General features: G+C 44.6%; 1 protein-coding gene and 1 long non-coding RNA gene across 2 annotated transcripts in view; one reads left to right on the top strand and one right to left on the bottom strand.

Annotated features, from left to right (window-relative positions):
* LOC119971294 (multidrug resistance-associated protein 9-like) overlaps positions 1-23669 on the top strand; it is a 331741-nt gene that overhangs the window by 232443 nt on the left and 75629 nt on the right. The window contains exons 20-24 of the mRNA XM_038806659.1: positions 3856-3955; positions 8147-8236; positions 13933-14022; positions 17000-17103; positions 20476-20676. Coding sequence (XP_038662587.1) covers positions 3856-3955; positions 8147-8236; positions 13933-14022; positions 17000-17103; positions 20476-20676 — 585 coding nt within the window. The remainder of the gene's footprint in view (positions 1-3855; positions 3956-8146; positions 8237-13932; positions 14023-16999; positions 17104-20475; positions 20677-23669) is intronic.
* Positions 16990-22563, bottom strand: LOC119971296. The gene is made up of 3 exons (XR_005461797.1): positions 22443-22563; positions 17414-17478; positions 16990-17078 (listed from the first exon to the last, which is right to left on the bottom strand). It is a non-coding gene; the product is annotated as an uncharacterized LOC119971296 (long non-coding RNA).

Genomic DNA, 23669 nt, shown 5'->3' with positions numbered 1-23669 from the left:
TACTTTTTTATATTTAAAAAATTCAAAAATCAAAGTTCAAAACATCTTTTCTCCTGGGGCCAGACTTCAAACATTCAATTTCAGCGGGGGCCACCCGGTGTGCGCTGCTCCCTCTCTACATTTATGATGGATTCAGGCCTCGCCTCAGGCCACGTACCTCCCCCGCCGCTTGCTTCGGGCTCGATGCCCCTGTTCCTTCGTTCACGGGAGTCCCCACCGGCCCCAAACTGGCCCGACCCGCGCCCGTCCGTCAGGCCACAACGGCCAAAGAAATCGCGACCAGCCAAACCATGGGGAAACCTTTGGAAAACGCTGAAATGCCGCCGACCAGCGGGAGCCTCCCTCCAGCGCAACCGCTTGCGTGCGCCACCGGAAGTCAAGCCTCAGCTCTTCTGACTGGAAGGCTGATTTGTTAATTGGTTGCCCCCAGTGTGGAATGATGCTGGCAGGGAACCGGTCAGGAAATCGGTGGCCCACAGTCATTGATTTCTATCCAATTAAATGAATAAGCAGAAAACCTGGGGCTTCACTTTATGGTTTCTTACTCAGAGCTCTCAAGAGTGCCGCTCTGCACTGCGAGTGCCAGATCAAGAAATCAGCCTTTGTTCTCTTGTCGACTTTGTAGTGATCTGCATCACTATTTCTACACAAGGGGCTAATGTAAATACACTGCAACCAAGTAACCACTAGAGGGAGCACTCGAGAGGTATAAAATAGACGGACGGGATCCAGGATCTCACTCTTCACAGGAACGGCAGCTAGTAAGCAAGACATAGACAGACAGCTCAGATGTAACATACAGTATAAGCTCTGGAAAGAGACCAAACTTACTCAATAATGCATCTACTTCAACTGTAAGACTACGAGCTTTATTCAGACACAAGGAATAATATAGACTTAATTTGTTTAATGCAATTGTTATTTGCAAATCTACATTGTTGATCTTTGCTTCTTCTCTGAACTTACTCACTGTTTGCTGTTGTACTTTCTGTCACAATGTCCTGCAGTGTTAATAATATTTTCTGTGTATTACAGAACGTAATCACTTCTCAAATGAAATTACATTTCTGTGTAACGTAGTTGAGAAAGATTTCCTTTGTGTGATCTGACTGTATTCATAAAGACTGGGCTTAGAATTTCACCAGATATCAAAATCTTCATTCAATACGCCACCATGCTTATTATTTCAAATTAAAAATATGACCTTCATTGCCAGCAGAAAGTCCATGTTTATGTACATATCAAGCAACCAGCAAATCGAAAATGATGAACTAATGGTGTCTGGCTATTCGAGCAGTAGAGCAAAGACGGGTTGAGCACTACTTTTTAGATCAGGAAGATTGAAGGTGTTCAATGTTCCAGGAGTTGCAGTACTATGGTGCTTACTGAGCACCTGTTCAGTATTCACTGAGCGAGCGATATGTAACAGTGCCAAGTCACAGAGTGAGAGAGTTTAGCAAAGATTATCTCTAGATCAAGTCATCTAGTGTGTTAGCCAAGGGATAGAGTTTCCAGTTTCAGACGAGTGTCAGGACACCAGGCTTTAAATGCACCAATTCTTTACCTTTCCTCCTTAACTTATTATAACTTTGTATCCAGTCATTAAATATATACTGAAAACAAAACTTTAGGTTAGATATTTTTTCTGAATATGGTTTAAAAATCTATAAACTTGGGCCAGCTGTTTCTCATTCCTACTTAATAGTTTGTTTCCTTTTATTTAATTTCAAATCCGGATTGCAAATGTAAGCTTTCAGCTAGAGGATGGATGTTCATCTTCTTCTCTAGTTTTAAATGTGAGAAAGCTCTTAATTATATGAAACCTTTATTCATCATAAAAATAAGGAAAAGTAATGCAAGATTCCAAAGATATGCTTGTTAGGTGAATTGGACATTCTGAATTATTCCTCAGTGTACCCGAACTGGCGGCAGAGTGTGGCTACTAGGGGATTTTCACAGTAATTTCATTGCAGTGTTAATGTCAGCCTACTTGGGACACGAATAAAGATTATTAGATTATTATTAAGTGACGTACTATCATGAGACTCTGCCCAAGGAAATATGTAACGTCGGCAAATCCTTCTCTTCACTTAGAGCAAATACTTACTCAGCGGCTCTTACTCAGCAATAACTTGCTCATGGAGGCTCAGTTTGGCTCACTCAGTTCCTGACCTCATTACAGCCTTGGTTCAAAAATGGACAAAAGGGCTGAATGCCAGAGGTGAGGTGAGAGTGACTGTCCTTGACATCAAGGCAGCATTTGACTGAGCATGGCATCAAGGAGCCCTCGCTAAACTGGAGTCAATGGGAATCCGGGGGAAAACTCTCCATTGGTTGAAGTCAAAGGAAGATGGTTGTGATGGTTGGAGTTCAATCATCTCAGCTTAAGGACATCATTGCAGGAGTTCCTCAGGGTAATGTCCTCGGCCCAACCATCTTCAGCTGCATAATCAATGATCTCCTTTCTAGGTCAGAAGTGGAGATGTTTGCGTATGACTGCACAATGTTCAGCACCATTCACAACTCCTCAGATAATGAAGCAGTCCATGTCCAAGTGCAGCAAGACCTGGACAATATCCAGGCTTGGGCTGGCAAGTGGCAAGTTACATTTGAGCCAGGCAATGATCATCTCCTACAAGAGAATCTAACCACTACCCCGTGACATTCAATGGCATTGCCATCACTGAAACCCCCACAATCAACATACTGAGGGTTACCATCAATCAGAAACTTAACTGGACTAGCCACATTAATACTGTGGCTTCAAGGGCAGGTCAAAGGTTAGGAATCCGACAGCGAGTAACTCACCTCCTGACCTCCCAAAGCTTGTCCACCATCTAAAAAGCACAAGTTAGGAGTGTAATGGAATACTCTCCACTTGCCTGGATGAGTGCAACTCCAACAACACATAAGAAGGTCGACACCATCCAGGACAAAGCAATCCGCTTGATTGTTCACCCTCCCACAAAAATTCGAACTCTCCACACCAACGAACATCTACAAGGTGCATTGCAGTAACTCACCCAGGTTCCTTAGATAACACCTTCCAAACCCACGACCACTACCATCTAGATGGACAAGAGCAGTGGACACCTAGGAACCCCATCACCTGGAGATTTCCCTCCATGTCACTCACGACCCGGACTTGGGAATATATCGCCGTTCCTTCATTAATGCTGGGCCAACACCCTGGAACGCCCTCCCTAACAGCACAGTGGGTGTACCTACACCATATTGACTGCAGCAGTTCAAAAAGGCAACTCACCACCACCTTCTGAAGGGCAACTAGGGATGGGCAATAAATGCTGGCCTAACCAGCGACGCTCACATCCCATAAATGAATTTTAAAAATAAGGAAAGATGCAAATTCAAAATAACAAAGAAAATGATTATGAAAACAGACATGTGGCTTATGGTGCAACAACATCAAGAATTTGTTCAATCCAGGACACTAGATTGAGTTGGATCCAAAATCCTCTCTGCAAGTTCAGAACCGGTCAAATTCCTGTCATTGAGATCAGCCTGAGATGCATAAACGCATATTAGAAAGACCAGTAAAGGTATTTAGTCATCGCCCACAAGAGGCTATCACATCTCATTCTGTTGGGCAGGGAGAGAGAGAGAGAGAGAGAGAGATAGATAAATGGTAATAAAGTCTGAGGGCATCAATCAACATCACGTATGGGAGACACCCCTCACAGGCAATTCAGGGATTAAACACACACCACTGGCATCATTCTACACCACACACTGGCCACCTAGCCAACTGAGCTAACCCCACAGAGAGACTTGAACAATTATACTACAAATGCTATGTCGATTTACAGTTCAATATTTCTTCCATTCTGCATTTAGTGTTCAGAAGAGCATAACAGGATACCACTTCAATCTGATACAGGAAAGTTGGATGGAACCTCTCCTTCAAGCACATGGTTAAATGGCTCAGACAATGCTGGTAAGTGTGCCATCTTTAAGAAGGGCATTTTGCATAAAATCGTATTACTCAGGAACAGAGGTAGGCCATTGAAATCTTCAAGTATGTTCTGCCATTCAATTAGATCATATTCATGCACCTCTGCTCCATATCATTTGTAGCCTTGCCGAAAGAAACATACTGATCTCAGTCTTCGGAATTAGCTGGGCATCCACAGCCTTTTAGAAGCGAGTTTACCACTACCATTTATGATTTTAAAAATGCTTCTTGATTTCATTCTTAATTAGTCTTTCTTTAATGTTGTTCTAGATTTGCTCACCACGCAGAGGAAACTCTTTCTCTGTGCCTCCCCTTTTTGAATCTGTCTTTCACTTTAAAACGATAAAGTAAATCACCCCTCAACCTTCTAAGTTTATGCATCCTGCCCTCGTAATCTAATGTATTAAAGTATTTTGTACAATGAACCATATGCTAACTTTGTAATAGATTATAATTGGATATGAAACTCTTTTAAAAGGTCCAGTTCCTAATAAAAGATTAGTCCCTCTTAGGCAGCAATGGATATTCAGTCATCAATAGACCTTTCTCATACAAGGCGGCAGCTAAGGAGATCTTGTCATCCAGATTTCCAGCTGGAAGACCATCAACCTTTATATATTGAGGGTACGAGCAAAGTAAGAGCTCTACCCCATCAGCAAGCTCTGGATCTATTTCTATACATTTTTCCTCCTCCTTGGGGTAGTCTCAATATCACTAATGTCCTTTAGGAAAGGAAATCTACCATCCTTGACTGGTTTGGTCAAGACGTGACTTCAGATCCACAGCAATGTGGTTGACTTTTAAAGGTCCTCTGAAACGGTCTAGCAAACCTGTCAATTGTACCAAACTACAAGAGCACAATCAACAAAGGAATGAAACCGGATGGGCGACCTGGCATTGACCTCGGCAACTATATAGTCAGGAGGGAGTTGTCCTAGGAGTCTGCAAAATTTGATCCCATGAATTCTCATGACACCAGGTACACATGGACAAGAAAACTTCCTGGTGATTACTACCCACTTCTCCTCCTCAGCAGATTAATCAGTGCTCCGCCATGTCGAACCCCAACTGGAAAAAGTACTGAGGGCAGCAAGGACACACATTGTACTCTGAGTGGAGGACCAACGAAAGGGAAAACCATACGTGACATTGTCCTCATCAATCTACCTGCCCCAAAGGTATCTGTCCATGACACTATTGGTGGGAGAGTCAACAGCACAGTCCTTGTGGAGACAAAGTCCCATCTTCACGTTGCGAATACTCTCCATCAGGTTATGTGGCACTATACTCTGTTAAATGGGAAATGTTTAGGACAGATATAGCAATTCAAAACTGGGCACCCATGAGGCTGTGGGCTATCAGCAGCAGAACTGTACTCAACCACAATCTGTAACCCGACAGCCCAGCATATCCTTCACTCTTTCATTACCATCAAGCTGTAAATCAACCCTGAGTCAATGAAGAGTGGAGGAGGATATGACAGGAGTACCATCAGGCGTACCTAAATTTAGGTGTCAATCTGGTGAAGCTATAACACAGGACTACATGCATGTCAAATAATGGAAGCAGCATGTGATAAACAGAACTAAGTGATTCCACAAATAATGGATATCAGACATAAGCTCTGCTGTCCTGCCACATCCAGTCATGAATGACAGTGGACCCGGGTAACTGTCCATGTGGAATTTGCACATTCTCTCCCCGTGTCTGCACGGGTCTCACTCACACAACCCAAAAGATGTGCAAGGTAGGTGGATTGGCAATGCTGATTTGCCCCTTAATTCGAAAAAAAAGAATTGGGTGCTCTAAATTTTTTTTTTTTAAAGTGAATGATGATGGACAATTAACCAACTGGACAAAAAAGTTCACTAAATATGAAATATCCCCCTCCGCACTAATGGGTGAGGGTGAGAGGGCACAGCACATCAAGAGACAAGTCCAAAGAATTTGGAAGCCATTTTCAGCCCGAGGTGCTGGGAGGACGACCCAACACGGCCTCCTCCTGAGGCCTCCAGTATCACAGATGTCAGACGTTAACCTGTTCAATTCACTCCACGTAACAATATTCTGGTAGTAGTACCGAAGGCTTGAGCTCCAGAACCCGCCGCAACCACCAGCATCCACCCCCCCCCCCCCCCCCCCATCCCCCCAACCCTCACCCTGACCCCATCACCCGGCAATACTGGCATCTACCTGACAATATGGAAAATTGCCCAGGTATGTCCAGTCCACAAAAAGCAAGACAACTCCGACCCGGCCAATGACCGCCCCATCAATCTACACTCAATCATCAGCAAGGTGATGGAAGATGTCATGTCAACAGTACTATAAAGCAGCACTTAAAAAGGAATAACCTGCTCACTGACGCTCAGTTTGGGTTCCGACAGGGCCACTCAGCTCATGACCTGATTACAGCTTTGGTCCAAACATGGACAAAAGAGGTAAATGTAAGAGGTGAGATGAGACTGACTGCCCCTGACATCAAGGCAACATTTGAGTACTGCTTCAAGGAGCCATTGCAAAACTGGAGTCAATGAGAATCAGGGGGGAAAATCTCTGCTGTTTGGAGTTATGCACAGCACAAAGGAAGATTGTTGTGGTTGTTGAAGGTCAATGACCTAAATCCCAAGACATCACTGCAACAGTTCCTCAGGTTAGTGTCCTCAGCCCAATCTTTTTCAGCTGAGCTTCCCTCTCTTATAAAGTCAGAAGTGGGAATGTTCACAGAATCACAGAATAATAAAATGCAGAAGAGGCTCTTTGGCCCTTTGGAATGAAAAACACCTGACTTGCCTATCTAATCTCACTTGTCAGCACTTGGCCCACAGCCTTGAATGTTAAGACATGCCAAGTGTGCATCCAGGTACTTTTTAAAGGATGTGAGGCAGCCCGCCTCGAGCACCCTCCCAGGCAATGCATTCCAACTGTCATCTGGGTAAAACAGCTCTTCCTCAAATCCCCCCAAATCTCCTGCCCCTCACCTTGAACTTGTGTCCCCTTGTATCTGAGCCTTCAACTAAAGGGAACAGTCCAATGCTGGCATCTCCACATCATATTCAATAAGACTTGGACAAAATTCTAGCTCAGGCTGTTAAGTAAAATTCATGCCACACAAGTGCCAGGCCATGACCATCTCCAACAAGAGAAAATCTAACCATCTCCCCATGACATTCAATGGCATTACCATCACTGAATCCCCTACGATCGATATCCTGTTGATTGATACGATTAACCACAATCTTAACTGGACCAGTCATAAAAATTATGTGGCCCAAGAGCAGATGAGAGGTTGGACTTTCTGAGGCTAGTAACTCATTTCACTACCCAAAGCATGTCCGCTATCTTCAGGCACAAGTCAGGAGTGTGATGGAATACTCTCCACTTGTCTGGATGAGTGCAGCTCCAAGTCAAGAAGCTTAATACTATCCAGAACAAAGCAGCCCGCTTGATTGGCACCTCAACCACCACCTTATGCATTTACTCCCTCGATCACTGCCGAACAGTATCAGCAACGTGCACCATCTATGCACTGCAACAACTTATCCAACCTCCTTCAAACTTACCTTCCACACCTCCACCAATTAGAAGGACAAATGCAACAAATACTTGGAACACCACCACCTGCAAGTTCCCCTCCGAGTCATGCATCATCCTGACTTTGAAGTATATCCCTGTTCCTTCACCGTTGCAGGGTCAAAACTCTGGGACTCACTTCCAAATAGAACTCTGTGTGTACTTACATCATATGGACTGCAACAGTTCAAGGAGGCAGCTCCTGACCACCTTCTCGTGGGCAAATAGGGATTGGCACTAAATGCTGGCCTGACCAGCAATGCCAACATCTCAGGAAAGAATAACAAATTAATCTGCGCTCTACTGTCCACGACGCCAATGTCCCTTTCCTGATATGTAAGGTCACAAAGTAAAAACAGTACGAGGATAGGGTCTAACCCACACTCCATAAAACTGAAGCATCATTTTGACATTCCAACCCTTTTACAATAAAGGCTTTTTGGTTACTTCTTGAGCCTGCTCACCGGCTTTTACTGATTTATGTACATAGACACCAAAATCATTTCACTTCTCACCAGCTCCGAGTGTCTCATTATTCCGAAATTAATTACTCAATGCAGTTTCAAACGCAGTTTGACAAAACTGTTTTGTAATTGTTAGCATTCGATATGACTGATGAGACAAATGATTCAACGGAAGAAAACACCAAGAATGCAAAAGCAAATCAGCTGGATGGAAATCAGAAAAAAGGTAAATTTATATTAAAGTTTTTACATCGGCTTTGTGCTGCATTCAAATTTGCTGTGATCGGAATGCCAATTCTAACTTCAGCTGTCACACCACTAGGTGGTGCTGTATTATATTTTAACATCCAAATTGCTCAAAATGTATGCTGCAACCAATCCTTTTTGTAGTGTAAAGGATTAATGTTTATAGACAGTGTAAATCACCAGCAATGTAAGGTCACATGACAGCAGAATATGTTGAAAGATAGTTCTAATAAAAGTTTACCAACAGCCTTGTCTCCGGTAGTCTCCCAATCCTTTCTCATTTTTATAAATTTAGAGTACCAATTATTTTTTTTTCAATTGAGGGGCAATTTAGCATGACCAATCCACCTACCGTGCACATCTTTGGGTTGTGGGGGTGAAACTCACTCAGACACGGGGAGAATGTGCAAACTCCACACCGACAAGGCCGGGATCGAACCCGAGTCCTCAGCGCTGTGAAGCAGCAATGGTAACCACTACGCTACTGTGCCGCCCTACTCGCTCTCAATCCTAACCAAGGACAATTTCACCTGAGATCCACAATGATGATAACAGATGGAGATAGTGGTAAAGGTAATGGAATAAGCACCAGGTAACTGGTCCGGTGACTGAAAAAGCAGCATGCAAAATCACTGGAAGGGAAAGATGTTGTGGGAACAAGTGCCAAAGGAAGGCTAAAGTGAAGGAAAGCCTTGGGGAAAATCCTACCCTTGCCAGAGTGCCTCAACTATGTGGTAGACCTGGATCAAGTAGCAGAACTGGTGTCATGAGTTTATCAGGTACAGAACTGCTTCAGAACTAGCAGAGCAGCCGAGTAAGGGATAGGTCAGTACCCTTATCTTTCTAGCTGGGGCGGCCAGTTTAGCTTATTTGGCTGGACAGCCAGATTGTCTCATGAGGTTCAGAGTTTCCTGATAGCGCCAACACCCTTGTTGTTGGAAGATGTATTGATACAGGGGGAATGGAGAAGGAGGTGCTGTCAGCGATCTACGGGAGGATTTTGAGAGAGGACAGGGTGCCCATGGAGGGGAGTAAACCCAAGTAGGAGGAAGAGATGGGGAGGTTATGGAAGATAGTTTGTGGTATGAGATGCTCTGGACGGTGAACGGCCCAACCTCATGCTGAGGTTGGGGATGATACAGTTGAAGATCATGTATAGGGTCACCTCATGAGGGAGAGGATGAGCCGACTCTTTGAGGGAGTGGAGGATGTATGTGAGCATTGTGGGAAGGGCCCCGCAAACCATTTACATGTGGTCTGTCCGAAGCTGAAGAGCTATTGGAGGGAGATTTTCAATATTATCTCAGGGGTGCTACACATGAACCGGGAACAAGGGCACCTAGAAGCCATTTTTGGGGTGTCGGACCAACCCAAGCTGCAGACGGGTGCTGATGTTTTAGCCATCGCCTCGCTGATTGCCCAGAGGCGGGTCCTGTTGGGGTGGAGACCAGCTTCTCCACCCTCTGCCTTAGCTTGGCGGGGGGAACCTGCTGGAATTTCTCAATCTCGAGAAGGTGAAATTTAAGCTGAGGGCATGAAGGAAGGGTTCTACAATTCAAGGGGACTGTTTATTTAGCATGTTTGAGAATTGGGGGAAGGGGGGGCTGGGGTTATTGTTGCTTTGATTATACTGTACACTGATTGACTGTTAATTTTTTACCTGGAACATACAGGTGGATGTGTTGGTCTGTATACTGAGTGTGTGTGTGTGGGGGGGTTTGTTTGGGGGATTGCTATTGTTTTTGTTTGTTTTCTCTTTTGTTTTTTATTTGATAAAAATGTTGACGGTGAGGATACTTAAAAGATTTTTTAAAAAGACAAAAGTCAGAGATTCGGCTGACAGACCACCTCGGCTGCTGCAAATCACATGGCGGTAAATCGCGCCCCTCATCTTGCATGTGACTGTTTCACACAGGTTTGCTGCTTTCTGAGCTATGTCCTAGGCTCTGCACTGACCACTGACTACATACTTTACCCTCTGTGGATTGTGTCACTCTCCAGACCTCCATTGGTCCTATTCTCTGTCAAGTACCTTCTCTGCAATGCTTGCAGCCCCCGCCTGCCCTATCAGATTGCAACACCGTCTTATGTTTTAACAGCTCATTCACAAACTCTATCTGTCACTTGTGAAGGCGATGGTCATGATACTCTGTTTCTTTGGTTGTGTGATCAAATCAAACTCATTCGAGCATTTCTGTTCCGCATCTTTCTCATCACATATGTTACCACATTCGCTCTTGAGCATATCTATTGGCGTGACCATTCAGCAATCTTATTCTGGCATGTCATCTCAGTTTCCTTCATCTTCTGCATCAACTGATCTTCTGTTTGGGTATGAGGCACTCTTTATGTTATAAATGGAAATAAGGAGTTCTTTATACCAAACATCCAGTTCCTTCTCCACCCCGAGGTTTTTTTTCACTCTACCACCACGGGTTGCAGTTTGGTCTAAGCCCGCTCCAGCTCCATCTCCCTCAGTCAGTTTACCTATTTCTTTAACAGCTTATTTTCCTTCTCTTGATAACCAGTTGAAGTATCCTTGGATGAACTAACAACTTCATGTGGCCCTCGGTGCTAAGAGAGTTCTCTGCAGTGAGCACAAGCATCAACCTGTGCCCAACTTCATTCCAACTGAGTTTTGTTTCTCAACTGTTGCAGTCCCAAACTCCCCCTCAGTTGAGAGCTGATTGTCTGTTTCCGATGCTTCAGCTGTCCTCCTTGGTTTCTGATCTTTCTGCTCAGCGTATTCTAGTTTTATTCTTAGTCCATTTGTCTCATGGAAACAGTGCTCTATCAGCGTGTCGACCTTCACTTCCAGTTCATTGGGGAAATTTCCTCCTCCTCTTTCCACCACTTAATACTGTGTTACTGTTCACCTAGGTGTTCTTCCACGATCACTGTGGCTTTCTTTGGGCCATAATAGCTTTCTCCAGCCAAAAAGGATCACAACAATCCTCTGGACCCCACTCTTCTTTTCCATTCAGTTTATCCATCTCTGGTTCCCTTTCAAGGTGAATCAAGGACAGCGTGGTGGAGAGTGGTTAGCACTGCTGTCTGACAGCTCCAGGGACCCGGGTTCAATTCTGGCCTCAGGTAACTGTCTGTGTGGAGTTTTCACTTCCTCCCTGTGTCTGCGTCAGTTTCCTCTGGGTGCTTTGGGTTCCTCCCACAATCCAAAGATGCGCAGGTTAGGTGGATTGGCCATGATAAATTGCCACTTAGTGGCAAAACGAAGGTTAGGTGGGGTTACTGGGTTACGGGGATTGAAATGAATGAAATGAAAATCGCTTATTGTCACGAGTAGGCTTCAATGAAGTTACTGTGAAAAGCCCCTAGTCGCCACATTCCGGCGCCTGTCCGGGGAGGCTGGTACGGGAATCGAACCGTGCTGCTGGCCTGCTTGGTCTGCTTTAAAAGCCAGCGATTTAGCCCAGTGAGCTAAACCAGCCCCTTGAGCTAAACCAGCCCCTCACCTGAATTGGGTGGAGATGTGGCCTTAAATAGTGCGTTCTTTCCAAGAGTTGGTGCAGATTCAATTTTTCCAAATAGCTCCTTCTGAACTGCAAAACAAAATTCTACGAATCCAACATTCTCTCTAACAATATTTGATAATTATATCTTTTTTATGAACAGATGAACGTTTTCTCTGCCAAAATCTCAGACCCTCAATGCCTGCAGCCCACCAGCACAGGGATCGCTACCCTCCCTATCCCCCTCCCCCCCACCACACACTCCCATTTCTCCCCCCGCAAGGCTCTGCTTAGGTTGAGAGCCTAAACCCTCTTCACTTTCCTGTGCTTTTGGAATAGATTCTGAAGTTCCTTTGGGTACTTTTCCCTTTTTACTTTTCACACTGCTCCCTGTACCCTCCTTTCTTTGTTTTTCTCTTTTAACTTCAGTTCCCTTTTTTGTAAGCTTGAGATCACACCCCTCACTTCTGAGGGTTATTTTCTCTTTGTTTGCATTTTTTCCCAAACTTCTAACTGTCCTCGCCAATTCAGGTTTGCTCTGCTTCTGTCCCTCTGGGTCTAGAACTATCTGTTCACCCAACAGACATTCAGGTGAGTTTTTCCTTCCTTCAGAGTTTAATTTAACCAAATACTCAAAGGTTGGTTGCATCCCCGTAATCAAAGCCATCCTCATCACCAATGTAGTGGCCTGGCAGCGATGAGGCGGGCTCTTCAGGGAACAAACAGAGTTTATTGATAACAAAGAACAATTGTACAGAGGTCACTGGCCTTGTTGCCCTGGTGCAACATGGAGCTGCTCTAGCCTTTACATCTCTATTACATGACTCTCCGATGTATTCTGTCTGAGAGGGGACTACACCTCGAGGGTGATCGCTGCTCTCGGTCCCCATCGATTCATGGAGCCATGTGATCATCCTCTGCTGTACTTTCTTAAGGAAACATGATCCTCAATCCACTACAGAAGCTTACAAAATTTGTTGTACTACTAGTTCATCCATTTACCCGAAAGCTAATGGGGAGGCTGAATGACGTGTGAGGATGAGGAAGGCTTTTTGAAGAAATATCAGCTGAGAATTCTTTTGCTACTATTACACACCACGCCAGAAGAGTCTGGCTCTGTCCAATCATTTAATAGGTAGACAACTACGGACTCAACGTTCTGTTCTTCTACACATGTTTATGCCCTGCCTCACAGCAACAGGGAGTAAGGGAGATGGATGATGAATATCATGCAAAGCAAACCAGAAACTACAATAAGTGTCATAGAATATATAACTTACCACAACTCCAGGCAGGGGAGTCAGTACCGATTGTGACAGCCAGGTTTTGGAATAAGCACTACATCCAAAATCTAATCTTGTGGAGACTGAAAGTGGCCCAATGAGAAGAAAAAGATGTGTACTCATATCTACAAGAAGACCTTAAGGACCAGTTACCCAGAAGATCAGGAAGATTACCGGGACATTGACCTAGTAGTCTCTGATAATTCACATACTACTTTACCCAGTTCAAAAGAAAACGTGGAGAGCTTGAATCCTATACATCCTCCAATTGAGCTGCAAATAAAGTTAGCGAGATTGATGAAACCACCACAGCACTATCTCTGTGAACTGGGCATAAAGGCAGAGACTTTGGGGGGGAGGATGTAGGATAACAAACCAGGCATATGAAATTTGTGATGGTACTGCAAGCTCAATCTGTGACGAGCCACTTCACACACCAGCCCCTTTCCTTTCTGGCCTCGATTTGTGATTCTGAAGGTTTCGTAGCAAAATCTGGGTGGTGTTATGCTGAATGTAAATGACTGCTACGAATTGCTGAAGGTCATTTCATGTTTAACCCTTTTTGCTAGGCGAACGATGGGGTTCATCCCATCAATCTGCATTAGAATCAAACCAAAACCACACAGGGGAAATTTTGCACTTACCCACAGTGTTACCCAGTCTCTAAAAATGTCTGATTTGAAAGGGACTTCTGAAAATATTTAAAATTGCCCATTGCAGATTACCAAATCGGAACTAACATTTGGCTATTATTTGGAAAAGTTGACTAAGGTACCATTAAAAGTAAATCTCTTTATTTTATTATATAACAGTATTTGCATTCCATAATGTTGATTATTGGACATCTTTTGTAATCTATAATGGAAACAAAAATTAGTGTAAAAACTGAGAATAGTAATTGAATCATGCATTTACTTTTACAGAACAACACGGGCAGCTTACAAAAGATGAAGTGAACAAATCAGAATCAACATCAGGAAAAACATTTCATTATTATTTTATGGCAGGAGGAGGTAAGAAACATTCATATCCCTTTAAATTGTGCCCTATCCATGAGACTGTTTTCTATTCGAGTTCAACTGTTCATAACAATGGCAGCCATTTTATTTAAGGCAACTACCACTGTCGTTGAGAATTCCACCATAGTTTAAAGCATGTGGTTGTTACTATTCTTTCGACAGACACCTCGGGCCCGGATGCTGTTCACGCCGGCGGCAACCACACCTGGTTGCTACCGGTGTGAACATGGCGCCAAAGGTGAGTTTGTGGCTTCTGGGGGGCGGAGAGGGGAGCGAGCACCACGGCCGTCCTCGGTAGGGGACTGGCCCGCGATCGGTGCCCACCGATCGTCAGGCCGGCGTCTCCAAGGGACGAACTCTTTCCCCTCCGCCGCCCCGCTAGATCAAGCCGCCACGTCTTGCGGGGCAGCGGAGGGGAAGACGGCATCCGGGTTTCGCGACAGCGTCGGGCGTTGCGGAGAATTACGCCCCTCGACCTGTCCATTATGAGTCTGTTACACATCCTAGATATTGCTGCAGTATCCCACATGCTTTCTTATCCACCTTATCTACTTGTCCTGCTGCCTTCAGGGATCTTTGGACATGCACCCCAAGGTCCCTTTGATCGACTGAACTTCCTGATGTCCAACCGTTCATTGTGTATTCCCTTACATCATTAGTCCTCCCAAAATGCATCACCTCACACTTTTCAGGGTTAAATTCCATTTGCCACTGTTCTGTCCATCTGACCAGCCCATCTGCAGTGTCCTGTAATCTAGACTTTCCTCCCTGCTATTTACCACACTATAAACGTTGTGTCGTCTGCAAACTTACTGATCATACCATCCACATTCATGTCTAGATCATTAATGTACACTGTATACAGCAGGGGACTCAGCACTGATCCCTGCAGTACATCACTGGACACGGGTATCCAGGCACAAAAACAACCTTCGACAATCACTCTGCCTCCTGCCACTGAACCAATTTTGGATCCAATTTGGCAAATTGCCCCGGATTCCATGACTCTTACCTTCTTGATCAGTCTCCCCTGCGGACCCTCACCAAAAGCCTTACTGAAGTCCATGTAGACTACATCAATGACATAGCAACCTACCCACATTCAACCATTCATATGACATACATAATATAGTGCCTAATAGCACATTAGTTATTATTACTTATGTAGTTTTAATATCACACCTTGATCTGTCAAGGTGATTTGAATCCCTGCTGAATGATGCTGAGCCAGATGTTTATATTCTCATATTGCCACATCAATTTATAACATCCAGTCAACCAGTGGAGCTGAACCATAAAACTGTTTTTCAGAAACGCAACCAGTGAAAGAAATATACCATTCGGTGTTCGACAACATAGTGTGGGGGGCCATTTTTCCCGTCCCCGTTCCGTGTTTCTCAGAGTCGGGAGGCAGCCTGCCATTGCCAGTGGCAGGATCTTCTGCTCCTGCCACTGTCAATGGGATTTCCCATTGAATCCATCCACCACTACCTGCCGGGAAACCCGTGGTAGGGGTTTGGCGTTGGCAAGACGGGAAGATCCCACTGGCAAGAACAGCTGGAAAATCACCCCGCCCCGCCGATCATGTCTTTAAAATTGCCAGTACTTTATCCAGAGCTAATACCTGACTTTAATTTGTTTAATCTTGGGTGTATCTATCAGTACATTTTCCCAATAAATACACAAATAATGTCGGACCATATCATTCACATAAAATTATTGTTCTGAAGAAGGAGCTGCATCCAAAGTTATTTTACCTGTACTTTCTACAAATGCTTTCTGACATGCTCTGTTCATGCAAGTCAGCATGAACACCGTAGCACAGTGGTTAGCACTGAGGCTTCACAGTGCCAGGGTCCCATGTTCAATCCCTGGCTTAGGTCACTGTCTGTTTGGAGTCTGCACTTTGGGTCGGGGGGGTCGGGTCGGGGGGGGTCGGGTCGGGGGTGTGGGTCGGGTCGGGGGGGGGGGGGGTCGGGTCAGGGGGGGGGGGGTCGGGTCGGGGGGGGGGGGGGGGTCAGTTCGGGGGGGGGGGGGTCGGGTCGGGTTGACATTGATCCTGAGCTGCTGCGACCTGTCTGGTAGTGGTACATGAATTTTAGTTGATGTATCTATGCTCTGGATATATATTAACATTACCTGTCTAATATTTTTCGCTAAAGGTGCACGGACGAATTCAAACCTCTGAAATTGTAGCTTCTATGCCTGTGGCCATGTGGCCATCCGCCATGTTTGTGCGGGGCGGCGTGGGGGAGGGCGGCCACCGCGCATGCGCTGGTTGGCACCGGCCCAACTGCGCATGCGCGGGAACCGAGTCTTTTACGCGGCGCCGGGTCTCTTGACGCTGGTCACGCACTCCTTGATGGCGCCCCCTAGCACATGGCGCCCCGGGCGACTGCCCGCGTTGCCGGTACCTTGAGCCGGCCCTGGGTACTCCGGTTTCCTCCCACAGTCCCGAAGGACGTGCTGTTACATAATTTGGACATTCTGAATTCTCCCTCCATGTACCTGAACAGGCACTGGAATGTGGCGACTCGGGGAATTTCACAGTAACTCCATTGCAATGTTGCTGTAAGCCTACTTGTGGCAATAATAAAGATTATTACATTATTAGATTAGGTATCTTCTGTTTTTTTTTCACATTTCCAGCATCTGCAACATTTTGTTTTTTATACAACTGTCTGGCAGTTTGTTTGTGCATTTCCACGAATGCACCTTATGAATTCTGCAAAATTTTACTCTTTGAATTCTTGAAACTAGTAGGAATCACTTACTTTAGACATTTAATGTCCCATTCTGAGCATTCCACTGTGTCAGCTCAGGACTGATTTGCAGCAATGACACAGCAATGTGTGATTCACTTCATACCTTTCATATTAATTTAGTTTCAGTACTTTTTTGATGTGCATTTTCGAAAATGATATTCACTGCAGAACATTTATTGCATTGTTTATTCTGATTTATTTTCTAGGATACATGCTCTTTCTATTTGTTTTCTTTCTGTTCATCCTTATGATTGGCGGTATAATCTTTAATGGATGGTGGTTAAGCTATTGGATACAACAAGGAGCCGGGGTAAGTTCTCCTGATACAACTAATGCAAGAAGTCATCTGTAAATGTCTGAAAAGTTTAATCTTTTAAATTATTTTCATATTTTGTTCAAGTTTTTAGAATAAATTACCTCTCCAAATTTTGAAAGAGAATTCTTATAATTCTATTAATTAAAACATCGCAAATGGTTAATTACTGTATCATGCATTCATTATATTAAACATAGCAGTTTCCAGTGTTAAATATTATAAAATATAATTAGAAAAACATAGCAAGCAAAAGAGTATTTCTTAATTCCTGATATTTGAATAAATGGACAAGTTACTTAATTACCTTCATTACAAGTCACTTCGGTGAAAACATGATTTGTGATGATCAATTCTTTGAAGTCCAAAGTGCTATTTGGGCACCAATACAAAATTGAACAAAATTACTGGGTCTATCACAATTTAAGGAATATTCTTTGCTTCAGTTCATTGTCCGATTTAGTTTGTCACAAAAAATCGCTTTTATTTTGAAAACTGGATGACCAAAAGGCTAAACCATTTATGTGACATATGCAAACAACATTCCTTATACCATTAAAATTTTTAAAATAATAATTTTATAAATGAATTACTGAATATGACACTGAAATCCTTTCCTCTGAAATGATATATGGGTAAGAGGTTTCCTCTTTGCATTTAAAGAGCATGGGCCAGATTTTAATTTTGGTTGAGCACAATACCAGGGTCCAAGGTTAATTACAAGAAGTGATTTCAAAATTCAGGGCTGCATTCTCTGTAATTTTGAAGCTTACGGGCTGATTTGATTGACGTTTTCAAATATTAAAGGGAACAGTACGAAGTCTTACAATACCAGGTTAAAGTCTAACAGGTTTGTTTTGAATCAAGTGATTCAAAACAAACCTGTTGGACTTTAACCTGGTGTTGTAAGACTTTCTATTGTGCTCACCTCAGGCCAATGCCAGCATCTCCACTTAAACGAAGGGGATAGGTTAGATAGAGAGAAACCATTTCAACTGCTTGAGAAGAAAATGTTGTGAAGGCTGTTAAAAAGGTAGCCATGATCCATGGCATTATTAATAGCGAAATAGAGTACAAAGCAAGGGGGCGGAATTCTCCGCTCCCGGAAAAATCGGGAGGGCCGTCGTGAATTCGGCCGAGTTTCATGACGGCCTCGGAGGCCGCTCCTCGCCCCCTATTCTCCCCTCCCGGCGGGGCTAGGAGCGCCGCTCCGTAACACTCGGCCTCCGGGCGGCGCACCGAGAGTGACGCGACGGCGGCGCCTATGTGATGTCAGCCGCACATGCGCAGGTTGGCCGGCACAACCCGCGCATGAGCGGCTGACGTCACGACGGTTGACAGCTCGAACCCGCGCATGCGTGGTGGCCGTCTTTCCCCTCAGCCGCCCTGCAAGACGTGGCGGCTTGATCTTGCGGGGCGGCGGAGGGGAAATAGTGCGTCCGATTGAGACGCCGGCCTGACGATCGCTGGGCACCGATCGCGGGTCTGTCCCCTCCCGAGCACAGTCGTGGTGCTCATTCCCCACCAGGCCCCCTACAAGCCCCAAAACGGGCATCTCACGGCGATTTCACGACGGCAGCGACCAGGTGTGGTTGCCGCCGTCGTGAAACGGTCACGAACGGCATGCCGCTCGGCCCATCCAGGTCGGAGAATCGGCGGTCGCCGTGAAAAACGGCGAGCGTCGATTCTTCCGAGCAGGGGGTGAGAGAATCGCGGGGGGCGCCAGGGGGTCGTCAAATTAGTCGGGGGGCCCTCCCGCGATTCTCCCACCCGGCGTGGGGAGCGGAGAATCGCGCCCAGGAACTTTGCAAAATCTGTATAAAACAATGGATAAGACTCAACTAGAATATTTGTTTTATTCTGGGCACCAAACTTTGGGAGGGCTACAGGACAGATAGGAGGTAAAAGAGATTTACCAGAAAGGTCCAGGGTCGACACTTTTCAATTATACAGAGAGACTAGAGACACGGTTGTTCTCCTTAGAGCAGATACAGTTAGATAGAGATGTTTAAAATCATGAAATTTTTTAAGAGTGAATAAGAAGAAACAGTTTCCAGCAGCAGAAAATCCAGTAATCAGGAAAGACGGATTCAATGCAATGGGTAAAATAACTTGAGGCGGCATGAGGTGAAGAAAACTTGCATAGCAAGTCATTGTGGTCTAGAATACAGGGTGGTGAAAGAAATTGGATAAATATGTGAAGGGATAGAAATTGCAGGAATATTGGGGAAAGACTATGGGATGTAGAACCAAATTGATATATTTACCAATGAGCTGGCAGATAGGCGCTGGGCCACATGGCTGTATCATAGTGTCAGTTAATGCTTCTGAGAATAAGTACACAGATAGGTTACAAACAATAAAACATATTGCATGTACTTTGACAGCAGAAAGCACTTTCAGATGTTAATATCAGAAATAATTTATCAATTGCATCTAATGTGTACAATAGTTGCCAGCAATGCAAGTGGTACAATAAATACAAATTATGCAGTCAACAACAGCATGCAGCCAGGGGCAACTGTAATAATGATTGACGCCTCATTAAACACACAGAGTACAGAAAAAAGTCAGGAAAATTTATACCAGGGTGATTGTCCAGAGGCTTTCCATGACTGGTTCAACAGCAGATTATCAATATTCTGTGAATTTCTCAATTTAAAAGCCAAAGTTCTACACAATTAAACTGAGAGAAAATCTTAGAGGAATGATAAAGTGGTGTGCAAAAATTCTTTGATCTGTTCTATGCTGATTTGTTGGATTGAAACAGAGCGATAAGATGCAACTGCAACAGCCATTGTTTTTAATGGAACAAGATGAAAGTCTATTTAAAATTTTACAAAATCTTAACAAAATTAAAAATCCTCATTTGGCACAACATTACTGATGCCCAATTCACAAACAAATTAGTTAGAAATTATGCTCTTTAGCAGGGTTGAATTCTGCTGCATTGGGAGTGGAGGGGTAGGAATTTGGGGTAAAATCCATTTCCAGCCCTTTCTGGCTACAAATGCAAATTGTGATGAGAAAGCGCTTCTGAAAATGAAATTAAATGAAAATCGCTTATTGTCACGAGTAGGCTTCAATAAAGTTACTGTGAAAAACCCCTAGTCGCCACATTCCGGCGCCTGTCCGGGGAGGCTGGTACGGGAATCAAACCGTGCTGCTGGCCTGCTTTAAAAGCCAGCGATTTAGCCTTGTGAGCTAAACCAGCCCCTCCAGCCCCTCCAGCGCTCATAGGAAATTCCAGCAAACTTCTCACAGCTCAGCTTCAAGAATGCAATTTCAAGAATATAATTTCTATTGTATGCTTGATGTCGCAGGAACAAAACTTCTGACATTGACTAATTTATATTTAATTCTACAAAGGCTGACTGTCTTGCACAAAGGAACAACACCACGACAGTGGATTGCAGCAGCATCACTGACAACCCCCAGCTAGGATTCTACCAACTAATCTTTGGAATGTCCACTGTTGCAATAATTGTTCTGAGTGTCTTTAAGGGATATGTTTTCACTAAGTTTACCTTGAAAGCTTCTTCTACATTACATGACAATGTATTCTACAAGGTAAGATGCATGTTTGATACAGAATTTTATAGATTTCAGTTATAAAGCCTATTTTCAATAGTAGATAACAAACTAATATATTGAAACTAATATATTGAAATACAAGGCCAAACTTTTGTGCCCTCCCCTGTGGCGAGTTTGGTGGAGGGGTGGGAGCATTTAATTGGGTCGAAGGGGAGCAGATTGGGACCTTGCCATCTTCCGGTGGCGCAGGCTGGGTGGGCCGAAGGGCCTATTCCTGTGCTGGAACAAATACATTTTCTTTGTTCTTTGTTCCCGCCGCTCTCCGAGGTAAGTCCATGGCGGGAAGGCCGATGGACGGTTTTCATAAACCACGACCCATGTTGAGCTCCAAGGGAATAAGGTGAGGCTAGATGGCCTCTACATTAATGCTAGGTGCTTTATAGGTAAGACCGATAATTTAAGGGCATGGATTAACACGTGGATTTGTGATATTGTTGCCATCACATAGATACGGCTGAGGGAGGGGCAGGACGGGCAACTCAAAGTTCCGAAATATAGGATCTTCAGTTGAGATAGGAGGGGGTGTAAAAGAGGGGTTGGTGTCGCATTATTAATTAAGGAGTCAGTTATTGCAGTAAGGAGGGATGATATTTTGGAAGGGTCTTCAAATAAGGCTTTGTGGGTAGAGCTTAGGAATAACAAGAGGACAATCACATTGCTCGGAGTGTATTATAGGCCCCCAGTCAGCAGGCAATAGAGAAGCAGATATGTAGACAATTCACTGACATGTGTAAAAATATAATAATAGAATAATTATATTAGGGTATTTTAACTTCCCAACATTAATTAGAAGACAGTACGGTGGTGCAGTGGTTAGCACTGCTGCCTCACGGCGCTGAGGACCCAGGTTCGATCGCAGCCCCGGGTCACTGTCTGTGTGTAATTTGCATATTCTCTTGTAAAAACACAAGGGGTTAATGTAGATACATGTAGACTAGCAAGACACTAGAGGGAGCACCAGAGACATCACACACACAGACACTCAACCAATACATCAGTTAGATCGGACACGACCAATGGGCATCCACGATACACACTGAGGTGACACGACCACAGGAGGGCATTACACCAACCCATATATAAAGGACATCACACACGATCTGCCTCTTTCCAGTGGAGACAGTCAGTAAGTATAGACACAGGGTTGATTCGATATCATTCCCACCACGTGGACTGTAGCAATCTGGTTAGTCAGCTGAGTAGCTATAGGAGGATTTACAGTAGTGTCGAACCCGAGTTATAGAAGTGTATATAGTTTAATAAACGTGTTGAAGTTATCTCCACGTCTGATCCTTCCTTTGTCAAGTGCACCACAAGGAAGCCGCTTATGCTACACCTAGAGCATAACAAGACATGATACCAGGAGTGAACTGTTTCAATCTGTATAGACATACCTCAGTGTACAGTGACAACCAGCAACAATACCCAGGCAAGGTGTTCGAGATCCGGGTTCCGCAGTGGCTCCAGTGCCACGGCGATCTCCGCAAAAACTGCCGGCATTCCGGCAAAGGTTTGAACTCTTCCTGGTGGCAGCCGACCTACAAGATGTAGCCAATGCTGAAAAGATAGAGCTTCTGCTCACCATCGCCGGCGCCGGGGCAGAAGAAATCTTTCAAAAATTAAAGTTCTCCAGAAGTCAAAAAAGGAGCAAGTTCCAGGCAGTCCTGGACAAATTCGACAAATATTGTGAAGAAAACTCACCACAACCAGCCAAAGAAGGTAAGAAAAGCCTTTGTACTTACCACGAGGCCGAGATCCCGGAGCTAAGAACTATTTTGATCGGCGGCCATCTTTGGAAAGCAACTGCCGAACGGGAAGGTACGTTTGCGCATGCGCGAGAAGCCGTACATGCGCAATGGCAAATACGGCCCGCAGTCCATGACGCTTCCTACGTCTGACGTCACATGCGTCATTACGTCAGAGGCCCCATTTAAAGGGGAAACGTCCCAAATCAACAAAAACATCTCTTAAAGCTGTAAAACCACCCTCTTGCACCTGGAATGAATGCACAATGCCTAAAATTGAATCAGAACATGAAACTTACCTCCAAGGAACCCTGCAACAAGCAGTTACCTATGCCCAAACCAATGATTCCAACCTGGAATACTTTGAGACCGACCTGTTTATTTTTTCTGGAGCCCCATGTCAGCTCCGACGCAGACAGTGATGATATGGTCCGAGAAGACTATGACAAACCTTCCACCTTGGGAGGCTACCCCCGTTCTAAATCCGACGCAGACGCGGATTAATTCTTCGCATTTGAGGATCTTCAGCCCAGCATCTGCGACAACCCGACTCGTGAGTGCAGGATTATGCTGCGGCCTGAAATCAACAGAGAGTGGTACAAGCCCACAGAGAGCGGCCTGCTGCCACACAGAGCATGGTCCACGCACCGCCAAGGGCTCCCGACGCTACGAAAGAAGACACGCAAGACACCACACTGCAGTCCTTGCCTGAACAAGAAGTAACTCCAGTGTCACAAGCTTCCACAGCAAGCTCGTGGACAGACTCCACGATTGAAGAAACGCAAGACTCCAGAGTACAGTCCTTGCACGAACAGGAAGAGACTCCAGTGTCACACGCCTCCACAGCTCCACACGACTCCACGATTGCAGACATGCAAGACTCCAGTGTACAGTCCTTGCACATACAAGACGTGACTCCAGTGTGAAGTTAAAACTCACCACTATTCTTAGAATTCCCCCTATACCAAAAAAGGGTCGATATTCTAAATGTGAACAGGGATTCTCACTCCCTGACTCCGATACAGGCTTCGGTAGGTGCTATTCAGGTCAAACTATATTTTCAAGTTATCCCTCGGTATAACCCATACCTTCACCGAAGAATTTTACCTACTTACCCCTTAGTAGCATCGATGTCCTGGGTCCTGCGTTGCTAAGTAAGTAAAGTAGGCTAATAACCACTGTTTCAGGTTAAAACTTATAAGTTATTTTATTATAATTTTTCTT

Source organism: Scyliorhinus canicula, chromosome 9 (assembly GCF_902713615.1).
Source record: "Scyliorhinus canicula chromosome 9, sScyCan1.1, whole genome shotgun sequence".
In the NCBI taxonomy this organism is placed as follows: domain Eukaryota; kingdom Metazoa; phylum Chordata; class Chondrichthyes; order Carcharhiniformes; family Scyliorhinidae; genus Scyliorhinus; species Scyliorhinus canicula.
This window is presented reverse-complemented; position numbering and strand designations above follow the sequence as displayed.